General features: G+C 37.7%; 1 protein-coding gene across 4 annotated transcripts in view; it reads left to right on the forward strand.

The window, feature by feature from the left end:
• Nucleotides 1-18,354, forward strand: part of Mob2 (MOB kinase activator 2) — a 50,484-nt gene that overhangs the window by 5,696 nt on the left and 26,434 nt on the right. The window contains exon 1 of one of the 4 annotated variants that reach the window (XM_018033564.2): nucleotides 3,421-3,869. The exons of the other annotated variants lie outside the window; for them this stretch is intronic. Within the exon in view, the coding sequence (XP_017889053.1) occupies nucleotides 3,775-3,869 (95 nt within the window). The 5' untranslated portion in view covers nucleotides 3,421-3,774. Of the gene's footprint in view, nucleotides 1-3,420; nucleotides 3,870-18,354 lie in introns of those variants that run through there. 4 annotated transcript variants of the gene reach the window in all.

Below are 18,354 nucleotides of genomic sequence, written 5' to 3' on the forward strand. Positions count from 1 at the left end.
GCTCGTGAGTGGATAAATGTCGCATGATTCACGGGCAGACACCCGTGCTAAAATAATTGACGCCGCTGGAAAGTTCGTCGACGTTGTCGTTCTCGTTTTACTGTTTTCACTTGTCACGACGAAGGGATATAATTTTTTGACAATTTCAGATCTCGTAGTATCTTCGATACATTTTATGACACATTATTAAGTATCAACTGTCATAAATAAATCGATCCGTTCAAAGAGCAAGAAATTTACAGCAGAAACTATTGTATCATTTATAGGATGATCTTATCGTTATGATATCATTATAATTCTTGGCCGACAAGTTTAAATAACATGTGACGCGCATTAAATTACGCATGCAGTTTCATCATACAGAATAGCGAGAGGTGGCCGAGGGATAAATACAAGAGTGAGACTTTATAAAAGCAGACGAATGAAACAGGAACAAGTGGAAACAGCAACATGCAAGAAACGTATAGGCATAAAAATTCTATCCAATGAATTACGTGAAATTATCGTACTAGCATCAGTGAATACCTTTCCTACTGTTTGGAGAGAGTGAAAGCTGGAAGAGAGAGGGATACCGGTGAAACGCAGTGTCCGACGTCAATCCGCTTATCTGTTCCCAACTACCGGGATAAATACCGATACTAATTAACTCAGGGACGCGTATCGTACTCGCGGCGATCTGCTCGCCTGCTTCGAAATTAGCGGTTTGAAATATGATAAAGCGATAACTCTATCACCGCTCGGTGCGCAAAACCGAGATTTTGTTGCGGAATACAGCTGATAGTACAATTAATTAATAGTTAGAGGCAAATTTATTTGCTCACAAGAAATAAACTGCGGTCGATTGCAGATTTGTTGAATTTTTCAAATTGCTGCGCTACATTAATCAAGAGTGATTTTAAATAGGAACAGCTAAGCTACCTCGAATCTTGGCCATAATTTTGCGAAACGCATTCGATCTCCATTAAGTTACACAACCAAGGGAAAAATAAAATTGCTAGTGGTTAATATCGATCTCGTGGATTACATAATCCGTACACTACCGCCGCGACTTAAGTCGAATCTTCTTATTTCGATTCCCTATAAAAGCAAGAATCTAAATCGAGTTTGCGGCAAACATTACGCAATGCGCGTCATTCACTATTCACTCTTTCAGGCTTATTCTAGCGCGCAAAAAAAAGGATGGAAATAATTACAGACATATATTTTTTACAATTTTTGTATTATATATAAAAATTCATTTTTAAATTACGCGAGTTGTTTGTACCGAATTCAATGAGTTTTGCTGTTTGAAATATTTTGCAATCACGTAGTAAATTCGAACGAAGGTGTATAATTGGCGACGGACCGAAATTCCGTTTTTCGTATAAGTATCAAAGGGGCGTAAAGGCTTTAACGAAGACGAGTGGCCTCTTCTCGGCTGAAAATCGTGTTTCCACACGAACGACGCGTGGGACGCACGAGGGAGAGATGCATACACCGTTTTAGCCCGAAATCGCGTTTTCACGGGGCGATTATTCTCCACGGTGTTTTTCACGACTCCTTGTCCGCGCTTTCGTGTTCGCTGAGCAGCACTCGTAGCAATTCCTTTAAAATACTTAAAAATTGTCAAAATGAAATATTAAACGCTTCACACAATTGATTGTAGAAATTATACAAGACACAGACACACAATAGATATTCTTGAAGAATATCATCTATTTAATTCAATTAATTTATCAATTATTCTTAGACATTTATAAATGTTTATATAATTTTATTGTCCATGTATTTAAGAGTGTCACATTACTTTTTAGAACAATGTATTTCACATACGAAACATAATTGCATTTCGATTAGAAAATGATTATACAAAATTAATCAATGTTTCAATTATCTACTAGTAAAACCTAAAGCAAAGTATTTTATTGAAATTCTTATATTATGAAATCTTTGCTATAAATTTTATTCATATTCAAGCAGTTTTCATATTCTTCTTCAGGATTTGTTCGTTAGATTTCGTTCAATAATCGAACTAGTGTAATTACACTGAATTTCTCATATTCTTTCATCACTGCTATACAATTTACCAGAATATTACGAATATCCTTATTTTCTGTGACAACGTAATATCACCCCCAAGTTATTTCATTCATCGAGTTCGTCAAAATTTTATGCTCTTCTTAATGAAACTTCACATACGTATTATAATTTGAAAAACGTCAAAGAAGTTCTTAATGAAGTGTCAATGTTATTACAAAATGCAAATCAGGATAAAATCAACTAATACAATAAAACTATGGTATACATATAATTAACGTAGTAATAATATTGCAATGGGCAAGAGGACAAGAAATCTTGTGTTGCATTTCGATTTAAATTCAGAGGAAATTATTTATTTTTGAGTCGTGGATTCTATTGTAAAAGAATCGACGCGCAAGTCAAACACATCCTAAGTACCACTTCATCCATCACAAACCAGAATTCCAACTGGATGAAGTTGAAATGCTCGAGCGTTGTGTATCCCTCTCACCCAGCGGGTTTCCTCGGTTCCTCGACCTCATCTTCGTGGAATCGGTCCGGTCGTTCCGCCGTCGCCGTGTCCGTCCGCTGCATCACTCTCTACGCGACCCTGAAGAACAGGTATGCGCCGTCTCGTGCAGCAGCGCGCGGATGTTCAGGCGAAAGAACTTGTTCGGATTCGCTGAACGCTAGCCTCTCCCTTGTAATTACATTACAAGCAAAGACAGAAAGAGAGTACACGCGTACACATAAAACGCGAAATGACGTTGAAAACATCGAGGGAAATGCGACAAGGATGGACGTATAAACCGTGTGCAAAAGGAAGCCCCTTTGTGCACAGCTTTTCCCCCTTCCTTCTCCTCTCTCTCTTTCTGTGAAGCGCATATGCTTCTTTTATAGTGAGCTTTGCATCTACGTTCCATCAGTAACGCACGGCACGATAGCCCACGCACGGTCTTCCAACGTCAGTTTTCTTAACACCTTATCTTTGCGTTTGCACATTTCTCTATTCTAGTTTTAAAACATTCTTCACGACGTCTTTACTTTTCGTTAATATTTGTGTTCTTTAATTCTTATTTCATTATTATATGAAATTGAGGATATTTAAATCGGTTTATTCTTCCTTAAATGTATACATATAGAATTAATTCATGCTAAGAATGTAAACGAACAAAAGAGTGTAAGAGAGTTGTGCTCTAAAAATTTCCACCCACATCATAGCGAATTCTCGACCGACCGCCCGCCGCGCAGGTATCCGAACGCCGGAATCGTGTGCAGAGGAGGCCTTTGGCTGGCAACTTCTCTATTTTTCCTATATTCGTTGCTTTTTTCGCATCTGCCACCACTCTCGGCTGTATCCCCTCTTGCAGGCCTAACTCGAGCCCCACCACTCAGTTGGCCACGACGACCGCTTTCTCCGTTTATCGTAAGCGTGGCAGCCGATAGCCGATAGCGGTCGCTGGTACCTGGCGAACGCCTGGAGAACGGCCGACGTCAGTCCGTGGTTCGTACCTCATAGTTCTTTCGTTTCGTGCGCGTTCCGTCCATTTCCACCGAAAGCATCCGTGTTTTCTCCCTCTTTTCACAGTACTCGAGTTTCCTTCCCAATGGGATATTAGTATTTCATTCGTCCAGCTCTCATCCGGTTTTTAGCGCGTCTCTCGGTTCTCTCGAGCTCGTTCGGTTAGCACAGTCTCGCTCCGTGTCGCTGCAAACGAGCAGCTGGTGGTGTGTGTCGTGTGTTTTCACTGTGGATTGTTCGACGTGATCGGTTCGATGTTCGGGCTCGGAAGCAGAAAGGTGCTCAAATACTCGGCCATCGACACTTCGTTCTCCATCGACGTCGAGGACACTGTCACGTGCTTCTGCAGGTTAGTTTCTTCTTGAGTCCTGAGGGCGCCTGCGCGTACGCAGTGAGGATCGCGAAATCCGTTTAAATAAAGTTTAACTGCTCATTTATAGGATCAGTGCAATACTTAGGAAGAAATATCAAAGTAAAAAAAAGTTTGTTCTACGTCCAAGAAAATGCGTAGGAAGATCGTTAACACATTTAAGATACATAAACAGCTATCAGTTTAATAATAAACTACAATTTCTCTTAATAATTAATATCATTATTGAAATTCGTAATTAATTTTTCCTATATTCAATTTATTGGAACATTTTAATCAAAGTGTAATTTATACTGTTNTGTTTGATGGGGCTCATTAAATTTGTAAATTACAGTTCACTTTTATAGACTTTAATGCGATCAGTAGATATTGATTTTACTGCGGAGGTGTTTAGCTGTTGATTCGTTATTTATTGATTTTATCCCGTATATTTAACGAAAGGATACTCTCTAAAACTGGAAATTCAGCTTGAGAATGGGATCGTAGTCAAGTTTGTCGAACCGAGTTTAACCGGATCCAAACTTGGTAGATTCCATTGTCATGCGATTTAGATGGATCCCGATATAGCGGCATGCTCTTCGAATAGTTTGCGGATTCGAATATAATTTGAGGTCAAGCGGAGGTGTTTAGCCGGAGGTCTCTTTTGTCGAAGTTTTCGAGGACGGTGAAAACCGAAAGAACGGTTTTTTTGTTATTTTTAGTGTCGGTTAGTCGGAAGCAGAGAGTAGTTACGTGAATTGAAAGTAATAGTTGGTTGTGTAAAATAGACGAGACAAGTGTCGAGACAACTTTGTCGAATGGCTGAAACTATTCTTATTGTTATCGCGCGAGGTGTTTAAACAGCGAGATAATGAGGGAGATAATTAGTTTTACTACGTGGCTGACACATTTTAAACGATTTTTAAGATTACATCTGTTATTCAATCTACAGAATTTCTTTTAGAATAAATTTTGTACGTTGTAATAGTTTCTTTTTCATTCCACATTTCATGCATTTATGTTATTCCATGATTTTTTTACGATCACTGTTTGTGAAGCTATTCAAATAATTCCGGTTGCGTGTTTCGTTATATTTATGTAGTCGTACAGAGGACGCGAACAAGTTATTCAGAAAGAATTGCACATAGCTATGTACAATATGCGCGTCTACTTACTATACATGCATACACACGTATGCGCGGTAAGTCTGTAAATATTTTCAGAATGGCCTTCGTCTGATAGTAATGAGACGAACCTCATGATTGCAAAGATGAAGTTTTTCATTTGAGGTACAGCAATTTCCGTGTCGCCGTCAATTTAAGGCAAGGTTTAATCTAATGATAAGAAGTTTACCAAACTTATATTGCTTTCAAGATACGCCATGGTTTCACAGCTTTCCAAAACGGTTCATTCTTTTTAAATTTGTTATAGTCGCATAATGTGTTTATTAAACGTGCGTGTCACTATATTTTATTCATCTACGAATCTAATTAAATAAGCACACTTTTTGCAACACATTTTTAAATGAATTCATTACATTTTCCATTACTTAGTACAATTAATATTAAAATGCTTAAACTACGTAATAATCTACAAAATTCATAAATCATTAAAAAATTGTATTTACTTTTTACCCTGTACGATATTTAAAGTTTTACTGCTAAACAAAGAGGTGAAATTGTTAAATTGAACAATTGGTAATAGGCGGAATTATCTTGAATGTTTTGAATGGAGCACGGAGGTGAGATTTTTTTTCCTCAATCTTTTTTCTGCCTGCTCGTTATAACGCGCAGATAAGACCGTTAATTCCTTCGCCACCAATTGTTTGCACATTGTCTCAACCTGCGCGCCGGCTGACGTGTCAAAAGCGATCTCCCCCGTCGCGGCCGCTCGTTATGGAGCCGTTATCAAACAATCCTTGAGACGGCAGGCGATCTCGAATGCTCCCAAACTTCAATGCCTGGTCGTATCTCACTCTCCGATACGTAATCGATTCCACGTTGTATACATGATTTATATTTGTTTCGCGTATATGAAAATTTGCTTTATTCTACAAATTTCAAAATTATTTATCAGATTCGTCCTCCGTCGTTAAAAATCACTAGTGATTACACAAAGAAAAATTATTTGAATCAATCATGTTTGCTGGGTATACGTAACTTTTTGTTTTATACCTGTATCTAATATTCTGTCAGTAAACATACTATTTAACACTAGGTAACGAAGCAGGTTGTATGACGCGTTGATGGCCAGCGGCAGGTAACTTCATTAAATATGCTTAATGTATTACGTAATCAGATTGATCGGGTCTATGCTTCCTGCTTCGATTCCCGAGGAGAGTTTTCAAGACTCCACGATCTAATTATTGTTCGGAACACAAAAGTGCAGTTTAATTAAATTCCTTCCCTACATGGAAGCCTCCGTCCTATGTAGTCTGTACCTTTAATGGTATTTTGTAACAATAGATAAAGGCGCCCTATCTCATAATAAGAAATAATATAACATAATGACGTCAATTAAATGCAAAGAGAAAGGTATCAAACGAAGGGTGAGGCAATAAAAACAATTTTCCGAATCAATGGATTCTATTATTTCATCAATTAATGCATTACATCAATTTTCTTTTTCATGGAGTTCCTTATTTCGATTTTTATACTTACTTTTCCAATGCTATAATAAAAGAATTAATCAGTATTATTCGTAATGACAACTTTTACTAATTCATATTCAAGAGAAATTATAGTAAGCATCGACTAAAATAAATTAAATATAGTTTAGACATATACTTAATTGAAGCAAACTGGATATGTTTTAATCAAATCCGCAGCTGTTCGGTTTACTTCGGTTCAGTCGAGGAACATTATATTTAGATTCGCCTATCTATGCATCTTATTCGAGAGAGCTCCCTTTGAAGCTTCCTGAAACGGGACGCGCTAACGGCTAAACGGTGAATGAGACGGTGTTGCAAAATTTGAGTTATTTACGGTTGTGAAGACTATATCCGAGTACCTCATAAATGTTGCCATGTTTCAATGTAATGTTCGCTAATCACGTATCATCAATCTTCTAGTTTCTTTTCTGACAACTGTTTCAATAAATCATCATGTATATCTTGAATTACATATGAAAATATGATTCAGCAATTATACACATTATATTACAATAAAACACAGAAAATTGTGAGTTTCACAATTTGATGACTTAATTATCTTCTCGGCATTACCCGTTTGCATATTCGTTTTTAAGAGACGACTGATTGTTGCTCTCTGACGCTTTTCTGGCTATTGAAATACTCTTTGGTGGCCTCTTTTTGGAGGTTTTCCTTTCATTTACCATCTCCAAAGTCTTTACAAATTTTTACCTTGATATAGCAGCTTTTATTTTAAATACCCTTTACTACACTCAATCTCCAATCTGATGAATTAATTGAGAATATAAATAATATTCTAATGAGTTTTATTCAAAAATATTGAAATGTGTTGAACGAAAATTGAAAGCGTTATAATACACATGTCGACAAAAGCTATTTCTGTTACGAGTTTTTTAACTTCATATGAATTATTAATGCCTAGTAAGTGTTTCAAAACCGAGACGAATCAAGTTGAAGGCTGGCCGGTGTGTTTGAAAATTCTAATTCGATCACGACGAAATGATAATTAAGTTGACAGGACAAGTGAGTTTGTTCTTTCGATTCTCGGTTTATTTTTCTTGCACGATCGTTTCAGGAACCGCGCAAGGCCGCAGTCCGATCGTTCAGGTTTCCCGGAAAAGCACGCGTTTCACATGCGTCGTTTACGTTCTCATGATTTACGAACGCCCATATTGCACAAATATGACGCAATCTCTAAGCCGTCACTCTTACTTTTTCTCTCTCTTTTTTTTAATTCTGACGCCAGTCTTGACGTGCAAAGACGGGATGTTTGAAACGAGTTTCACTTTGTATTGCAATAGGCTGCAGATTTTATGCAATTATAAGGAGATTGCAAGCTCAGAAAATATAAGGAATTTATATAATATATAAAATTACATGAAATATAAAAAACGTGAAAGAAATTTTTATACATATCACATTTTTTAAATTAACGTGATAAATAGCTTCATTTTACGTGTAAAATCAGTCTATCATATGTATGAAAAAATTTGTTGGTCCTTTCGTTTAATTTATTGACGTACTACTGTTTCTGTAATCAAATGCGAACTTATTGATTAGATGATAGAAAAGAAGGAGACTGTGATGAGTGATATATTACAGAAAATACAATACATTACAGAAAGTACACTGCCAAATTGGTTGGCACGTCAAATTGATTCTCCAGACTCCTATGCCAAATCAGTTGGCGCTTTGACTTTAAAGGATTAACCTGTTTGCTGCGAGAAACACATACCTACCGGTCGGCACGCGATGCTGGCCAACGTTTTTTTATTGAAAAAAATTTGGACACGATGAGGATATGTCAGTACTGTATACCAGGCTACTTATTTATGGAATGAGATACTCTTTTTTATAATCTCACTACTGTGATTTACACGTATTATCTTTATCACGTATTATCTTTATCACATATTACTTTTAAGAAGTCATTTTTATTGTGCATGTACCATTCTCTGTACTTTATTTATTTCGTATAATAGAAACAGTTGGAATCTTGTCTTATATTTTTGCTTTAAGGAGATGGACTCCGATAGCAACGCGATAAGACAGAATTAAATTTGAGCTGCTCTGATCATGATTTAATAAAAATATGTTGATATTTAATAATATGAGCGTAACAAAATACATTAACAATCGAAGTTATCAATGCTTTTGTTTCTAAACAATTTTATACCCAAAAGAGATTATTCTAAATGAAATCAAGATCAGTTAACTTTCCCCTTTCCGAAGAGGTACTTGACGATCCAAAAGTCTTCTCATAGACAAGAAGTATAAAACTGGTTTTCTATAAGATAGACCAAAAATAATTTTTTTTATAGTTTTTTAATATATAAATATAAGTAATAAATAAAGAGCGGTGAAAATTGCGTCGGGATCAAACGGAATACAAAAATGAAAGTCAGGCTGTGGCAACGCGGTTCTTGGTACGCGGATCTGCGTTATTGTCCGGCCACTACTACGGCGCCTGTCGAAAGAACGGGTATTTCCTCGTTTATGTTCTCTCAGCGCTGTCTGCGTGTATATGGTTCTTGTTACGTGGCTAGAAACCCGTCCACTATTCTCCGTGCAAGGTATAAGATTCTTGAAGTCGCGCTGTTAAATCGGGCCACATGCTTCCATTAAAATGTAACAGTTGCCGGAACTCTGGCGAGGTTAAAGATTTCAAATATCGATTTACATCGCTACTGTGTGGAATTTCGATTTTTATTGAAAAGAATATCGTATCTCAAAAATGATTCATTTTGTGTTGAAGTTCAACTGTTGTTTTCTTTCTGATTTATATTATCTATTTTATTGTATTGAAGTATTTAATTAGTATCCTCTCGTTATATATATCTCTTTCCAAGTGTAATTGCAAACATATTTTTGTAATTACCAATTAAGTTTTATCTTATTGTTAAAGAATAACTTGATTCTGTTGTACTCCGGATTCGTCTCTGAGTTTGATCGTCTATTGTGGTTCTCTTGCATTTTTAATACATTCGCCAAGGATAAATGTCTAGTGGGCGTGGAATTGATGAAGCGTGTCATCGTCGTTTGCTTGTTTCGTTTCTTCTTTACTCTTACCACACGCCGCGGCATTAAGGTTAAGCAAATGTTTGATTTGAACCGAATCGAGTGTCGTTGAAACGACACCTTTCCGCGTAGGATTCAAGCCAAAATTAATATGCGACAGTGCGGTTTCGATCCGGGCTACAGAGTGCGGAATATGCCATGCGGTGAGATTCAATTTTGCCACCAGGAAATAATTGGTGGGCTAACATTGACCGAGCTGTATCAGGGGTAAAAATTTTCCGTTCGTTACTGCGGTGAAACGATTCCGTAATCGCGAACGATATTTCCATTGTTTTGGTTTGTGACAAACTCGTACGATCGTTTGTTGTAACAGCTTCGTATTTTTATCCTATCAGTGGTACAAGAACCTGTTTGCAGTTCATCAAAGTAATAAGTTTAACGCTTATGTTCTTGAAATTCAATAAAAGTTGACAATACTATTACATATTATGGATTACAATAAACAACAACAATTACAAGTATTATTTTTAATAAAATTTGTATCATGTTTCGTCAAGATTTTTGTGTACACTTAATTTATTAATACTCACTATGCTTTAAATTAGATTTCTGTTTATAAACATTTAATTAAATATTGTTGCATTGAATTACAGTCGTATTTGAATAAGCTTCATATAAAAGAATCATGGTTCCTATACGGTGACCTTGATCGATCTTAGCATATCTAACATCCATCGCTGTTTGCGTGGCCCAGTTTCGTTTTCCTAGTCTTCTTCGGCAGCTTGGTTTGCTGCCACTTTCAACGCTCTATCCGTCGATTCTAGTGAAACCGGTCAGGCGTCAAAGGAATCGATAGAATTTTCAGGATATCTGTGGTTATAAGGGGAAACGGTATAAGTCACACGTTTTCGTTCTCGAGATATTGCTGTCCGAACATTTCAAACTTCTTATTACGAATGTCTTCCTTGCACTTTAGAGAGTACTTCATTTTGGATCGATTGAAAAATTGTATCAAATGATGGAATTTTATAAAAACGATGAGTCATAGGAATAAACTATACGTGTAATAAATCATGTAATAAATAATCAATAAAATCATCCTTCAAATAAAAGACGAATTACAGTTATTTGGCTATTTGAAAGACGAATTACATTTATTTGGCTACATTCTTTTAATGTCTTATTTGATTATATGATTTAGAATTTTATCTATCGTTCGGAATTCGGTCCAAGAGGTCGAGTGTTACAGTGAGACTTCCGCTTAATTAACTGCATCTTCCGGCTAAGAAATTTAATTTTAGCCAAGAACGTTGAAGAACTTCTGTTCCCTTTGCGATTACTTCAGTTCTTTCCCTAAAAACGTTGGATCCTCCTTCAGCACGAAGTCTCTCGAGCATTCTCCCGTTTCATCGCATTTTTTCACGCAAATAAAACAGAACAAGGGATTTTAACGCCGCTCTCTCAAGATCCTTTTGTCCGCATACTTGTCTCTTGTCCTTCGTTACTTGGAATCTTTTTGTCCCGGAAGCTTTGTCACAGTAATTGACGAACAATACATCAATTCGGTTAAAATTGTTTCAAATTTACTCTCTGGTATATTATCTCCGTGTTTTTCAGCGCGGCAACGTACCCATCAGAGACATTTTCATTTTCGTTCAACATCAATACGATTTCATCAATGAATTAAACTTCATCGGTTAAAGGCTCTTCGAAGCGCCATCTACTTAGCGGAGCACAAGCCGCTGTATTCTATTTTCCCGGAACGAAACAGACGCCCGAATGGCGAAGATCCATCCTCCCGTTCCCCGTCCATTAAGCAACTACTTTGACGTTCCCGTTCGAATCGATACGGGAAGAGCAGTCGGGAAACACAGTTTCGAATTGCGTTTTCAGTCGGGTCCCCGTTACGCTAAGCAAACCCGCTTTCTTTCTGAAGGAGAAATCCTCCTGCCCCTCTTGCGTACACCGTCGTATGCCTGTTCGGCACAAAGAGAGTCGCATAGAGTACTATTCGTAGGAGAAACCTTTCGAATGTGTTCTCCGAGACGAAAAATGGCGTAACACGAGCCGATTAATGGACTTCCGCTCTTCCTGAAGAAAGGAAGCCCTTCTTCGTTGCGGAGCTAAAGGGTGCAATGTGGCTATGTAAAGGAAAGACAAACGAGTGTTTTCTTTAGGGTAAGGTTAACTCGTTGAGTCACCTTAAGTACCGTAGGAGTTTTATTTTACTTTAGAAATATGTTTGGCGTATTGTACAATCGAATTGCAAATTGTTTAAAAAGTGCTAGAATTGGTTAAACTAAAATACGCTTACTTTCACATCACTGATAAATACAATTGAATAAGTGAAACAATAAAGAAATCGTACTTGGCCTATGAAAACGAAAAATCAATTTAAACAGAAGCAATTATAGTATCGCATGTTATTCTATTATGCATAGAATAAAACTGCAGCTTTGAACGAGTCGAACAGACTGCCGTTTAAACTTTCAGTGAAGGATAACACGTAACAATTGACGGTAGTTTAGCTTGACAGTTCTTTTTGATTCTGATTGATGATGAGATGATGGATTTTGACCAGTCTTTGTATCGGCGTGCGTTCGAACGCGGATGCGAGACGTGAATTGAATTGATGATTATTTATTACGAGTCCGCGGTTTCAGCGGTCGCACCAAATGGAAGTCAAAGTCATATGGATTAGAATAAATTTATGTGAGAATGGACGTCCAATTTGAAATGATGATAAATTCAATATTTCATGTAGACTAAAACCGTTTGTATACTTTTAATCTCAACAGTTTCTAATGATTCGTAACGTTTGTTTCATCCCGATTTGAATCAAAAGTTGGTTCAATTATTTATTTTGCATTAGAAAATGTCTGCAAACAATATTTGTTAAATACATATCCGTTGTGGAACGAAATTCTGTGCAAACAAGTTTTGTTGATTTATCCAGTAGACTAGTAGGAATGGCGGGCGGTATTCCAGTTCGAACCAGAAAATGGCGCGGGGATAGTTAATGGGAGCGTGGAGCGTAAATTCTATGGGAGGAAGATCGCGTAAACAAACGTGTAGGAAAAGTTGGAGGGCGTCGCGTCGGACGTGCAGGGCCGTCTCTCGGGCGCCGTTCCTCGAGTTGCGAGCATCGATCGTATCCTTGCGAACACGCGTAATCCTGAGCAGAGGCTGGCGCCAATCCCGGCGCTATATTCCCTCTCGTCTGCGTGGCACAGCGGTCGCGCTCACCAGGAAGCGCCCGATTGTCCGGATAATTACGTAGTTAAAAGCTCCGCTTGTTTTCGCCTTCGACTTCCTCGCGCGGTCATCGGACCCTCCCTCGTTTTCGGTCTATTCGCCTCGGAGACGTTCCTCCAGAGCAATTGGAGGGTTCCTAACGAGAATTCTCACCAATCATTGTGCAATTCATTTCATTAAATAATCTAGCCTAGTTTTTTTTAAACGAAATATTCATCGCATCACGCTATGAAATATGTTGTAATTAATTACTTCTATTTGATCTTCATTTTAATATTATATGGTTTTGCAATTAATTTTATTACACTTTTTTGAGAAGTACTATTTATGCTCATCTTTCTCTTCTCGAGCTTGTATTTATTATATTACATCACATCATGAATTTTATCCCCAATTATATTTTAATTCAATTACTTAATATTTAGTCCTTAATTTGGCATTCAATATGCAGTTTAATTTAACGCTTGTTTTCCATTACCTCCGAACGAAATTAAATTCTGGCTGAATTAGGTTTCCCTCGATAATTACAGCACCGCAGTTGATTCGAATTAAACAATTCCCATTGGACTTCTTGGACAGTGTTCCACTTTGCTAAAACTTGAAGGCAGGTAACCAATTTAAATCGGGCTGACAATATTGGTTTCCTTCACCAAAAACTGCATCTTCCAAAAATAAACAATTAAAGGATCAAATCTTATAAAAAAATGAAGTATAAAATTTCCCACTTGCTAAATTTAATTAACCCTTATCACTCCAAAAATATTACAGAGTGATTTTTAATCAATTTCGATCAAACTTTTTTAACTTCAAAGCGATAAAAAAAGACGTTGCATTTATGTACTTTACTGCATTTATATAAACTGTTCCAGTTTTCTTCTTGCCTTCTTGTATTCTTTAACCGAAATTTATGACTAGCATCGTCATTAAATTTTCGGTCGAGCAGCTTTTACCAAATTCTATTATGGGTTCAACCTCGATATCATTAAAACCGAGTTTCTTCTTCAGTGCTTTAAACCCGTACTTACAAAGTAATTGCATGTAAACGAAGCGAGAGTTATTGAAGTGGTTCGCAAAGTTTAGAAAATTGGTGAACGGTGTTCCGCCATATGGTCTCCTATAAACATGTTTATTTAGCGATAAACTCGAGATAGCGATATCGATTCTTTCATCAAGTGATAAGAAATTCCATGTGGAAATATTATTTTTGAAACGTTACAAAAGGTTTTCATTTTAACAATCGAGTCGTCCCGATAAGTTAATCGATAAGAAATTCTATGTGATAATATTATTTTTAAGCAATTAGAAAAAGATTTTGATGCGTGTTTTGAAAATGTTAAATGCGTCACGCGAATCCTTTCTACCGTTTTGTATTTAAATCCGATTTCAACTTCATTTCCCGAGGCTTCTGAAAACGCGACACGTGGCTACCTCACTCGGCTTTGAAATGCATTTTATGTGCATAACGCGCGTATAGTTGCATGTTTATGTTTATGCGAAACCTATGACAGAAGAAACGGGGAAACGTTCGCCTGTGGACAAACACTGTAAATGTAAATGTTTGGCCAAATTTATGACATTTTGCTGGCTACAGAATTTTTGTTCCCTTCGTGTATTTCAAACGGACTTCCGCGTTAGAAAAATATTCTTTATTATTTATAATATATACATTTTGCACATATTACTTACAATAAAGTACAATATGTTGTACAAAACAATTGTATACAAATTTATTGTACAGTATATTTCATCGTTGAAAAAAGAGTAAAAAAATGCAAAAAAATCGTTCGAGTTAATACGCAAGAGAGGTTTAATTTAACTTTTCCAATACTGTTCGCGCTGCGTTCCAATTCGTTCTTTAACTCTCTGACGTACACGCTTTGTTTATATGCAAATAATGAAATTGTTGGAGGATCAGTAATTGAAGTGTGCAACAAGTAAATTCATATTTTATTTGCTTAAAAACTTCGTTCGATATTTCTGGCGATATCACCTATCATATTGTGCGTGTTCAGTTGGACGTTCAAAAAATTTTTATGAAATTCTATCTTTAGAAATGATTCGTTTGTCGGCTATTGTACAAAGATAAGAAAATTGGACTTGCAAAAAATATAAGCAGTTCACGTAACGCGAAAAATATGCGCATGTATGTAAAACAAATTATTATTAAATAATAAAAAGTTCGTTTCTTAAATGGACACCTGAAAAATGCATGAAAGTCAGCAGGCATATTTGTTACGATGCTAAGATGTTGTCACATTTACACGATCCCACTCGACACAAGATGAATTCATTTGAGCTGTTAGATCGTTAACGACAAGACGAGACGTGAAACTTTTCAAGTAAACGCTCCTTTTCGCTTTCTGGAAAATGCATCGTTACCGCGTCTCGGGAGCTGAAATCCGCCTTGTCCGGAGTGGCATCGCCGGAAGGGCGGGGACGAGTCAAGGTCACGGTCTACTTTCCGCCCTTGCTTGGAGTTCAGAAGGGCAAGGGTCGGACATAAATGAAGTTCCGCGCTTTAAACAGATATCCCGGTTGATCAAAGAAAATGTTATTAAAACAAGTTGCTGGTTTCTCTTCCCCTTGTAGCCAAAGCTTTGCGCGTATATTTTATGCTGACGCATTCTGGCTTAGATTTCTTTCCTATCGCTTCACCTCATTTCATGTAAATGTAACAACAAACTTGCATTAAAGTGTATATCTATTATTATTACATATTAGAATATTTTCCACATTTAATATGTTCCTTTCATTATTCATTTGTACAATCTCTCTCTTGGTTTTTGCCTCTTTCGTATTAAATTCATTTCATTAGTGCTAACATCCTAGATTATATTTATCAATGGGGTGGTGACAAGTGAGCTGACAAATCGAAGAAGCTGTATACACATCGTCTGTTTTCAGAAATTCTTGGAACTAACATGCAACTGTCCCCTTTAGAGGCAAGCAAGCTAGTGAAAGAAAATATTCATCGATTCGTAGAACTTGATGGAATGTATACACGATAGAATCCTAACAAACGGTGACCATAAAATATTGCAAACACGAGTACTGTCGCTAATACATTTAATCCGGATCGAAATTTTGCGACGAGTACGTGTACTTAAAATATTTAAGTGCGCGACAAGGTTCGGCTTTGAATGCCACAAGAGTACGTTAACGAGCATCTGCCACCCACGCACAGTTGTAAAATTCAGTGACACGTTTTAATTTTAAAAGGTTAAAGAATTCTCGTGCGCGGAGCACAGGTGGACGTTGATAAGTCGATTCACAAGGAGATTCACAGAGTGCAAGGAGCGAGTGAGAATCGAAGGGCGTGTGTACCTCGGACAGGAGGAACACGCAGCCACGGCGTGTACGGAGAATGGCGGGGGTGCAGGAGCGGAATATCGATTGTCGCAGCGGAGGAGCCGCGGCTAGTCAGCTGACTCAAGTTGCCAGCTCACAGCTGATCCGACACGCGGCGTCGCGGCGCAACTATCGTCGCATTGCTGCCCTGCCCTCTCTCCTCTCCACTCTGCTGCTCCCTTTTCTCCCTGTGTGCCGCACTTGATGTATCGTATAGACAGTTTCAAAATCGTCCCTCAAAACCACTGATGAAAGAAGTGTAACTTGAATGACGATACCCTAAACCGCACGCGGCTAGTGATATAAATAACTTGCTTATTGATTTTATTGAAACAAGTCTTGTACGAACTCTGTATTCAGCACGATCCTTATCGCTTCTTCTGTTATATTCTGTACTTCTGTACTATTTATATTATACAAAGAGCGATAAAGTATTTACTTTATCGTTCTTTGTGAAAAATATGATGCAAAATATTTTGCATAAAACTGTATAAAGTATATAAAAAATGCGGAACTGCCAATGAAGCAGATTACACTCTGCACCCTATATGCAGCCATGTTTCCCGATTCCCCGCACGCTTCGCAGACTCACCGCGCACACGCTGCGACCTTACGAATTATGCGGACCCTCTCGCTTTTCATCTCGCGTATAATACCGCGGATGTTGGGCCACGCGGGCCGGCTACGCTGCGGCGGTACAGGCGAGCGTTTTCAGGAAGTGCATCACGAGTTGGCTCAAGATTGCTTTTCGTCGAGCCATTCAATTTCTGAAGCGGATGCATGTCATTCACAGTTTCATTCGCTTCTACGTTGATTCACACGTCTGATCAGATATTTCATGAATAATAAAATCAGATAAAATAATATATGTATATAATTTTATGCATCTTATTATATATTACATATTTGATACTCCTTCTTGTATTTTATGGCAGAAATGAAGTGAGTCGTAAACTTTCGAAATTACTTCAGACATTTTTATCAATGAATTAAATGAAAGGGGAGAATGAGGAAGGATGTATGGTTACACGATCATTGGTCACATTCTTTCATTTGAAGTACACATTTCATAGGCAGTAAAACGTTTTGCTTTCTTCGCGCAAATTATACAATAGGGAGGACAGTCGGGGTCTCAGGTAGAATGCATGGAAATTGCTGTCGGCGGATCCGCTCGAGCGTGGCTGATTATTATGCCCGACATCGAAGGGCCGCCATTATTTCGTCGTTTCCGCGTCGTCGTTCTCGACATTTATTCGTACAAGGTTCACCGACGCAAATGCAAATAGATCTAAACGTCGTTTCAGATGCCCGCTCCACGACGAGAAATTATTCCGAATGCTCGGTATTATTTCTAGGAAAAATTGTCTTCCAGAGACGTTCTTCTCGTTGTCCCGCAGATCTTATGTAAAATGTATTTACTTTACGCTCAACTGCATATTTCTCACACTAACACTCTTCTGAATAAATAATTCCATCCCGCTTGGGGAAACAACAGCGTGGGTCCCCTTTTATTATTTGCAACTTGCCAATATGTACATTGGGTCTTTATTTAGCATTTGAGAATTGTTGCCCATGTGCCACACAACTCAAATTAGAAAACTTTTCCCCACTGTTCAAATTGTAAAGTCAGAATTAACATAAACAACTGTAATTGCCAATTTCCTATTTATTTACAGTAATGTACTATAATAATAATAATAATAATAATAATAATGCAGTATTAATGTAATATGACTTGTCCGATTTTCATGTACTATTAATGATCAACGAGGAACTCGTTTTTCGCGAAACCGGTTTCCTTGATCCCACACTTTGAATTAGAAGGCAAGGTACTCTGGCAACGCTGATTCTCGGCGAGTTTCAATCAGTTCCAGACTCGCGCAGTTTCAGAAATCGTTTATGTCTCGGTCCCGTATCTTCATGTTTACCCATCTTGCCCCGTTGCTTTGGTAGTCACCTGCTATCCTGTTCGTCGCAGTAATAATGCATTCTATGGCAAGCTTTGTGCCCGCGCACTTCTAGGTATTTGTCCGTCATTCCTAGTCCGCCTGGACGCTTTGGCGCTTCCCCCGATCCCAGCGTACGTACAAAGGGGAGCACGACGCGACGCTCTTTATGCATCTACACTCCTGTTCATAAGTTTCAAGACACCTCTAAGTGCTTATTGTCTATTAAAAGGTGTATTCCAAATTAGTAATCATCAAAGATCATCTC

This window comes from Ceratina calcarata, unplaced genomic scaffold, assembly GCF_001652005.2.
Source record: "Ceratina calcarata isolate Rehan_Ccalc_2016 unplaced genomic scaffold, ASM165200v1 scaffold72.2, whole genome shotgun sequence".
NCBI lineage: Eukaryota > Metazoa > Arthropoda > Insecta > Hymenoptera > Apidae > Ceratina > Ceratina calcarata.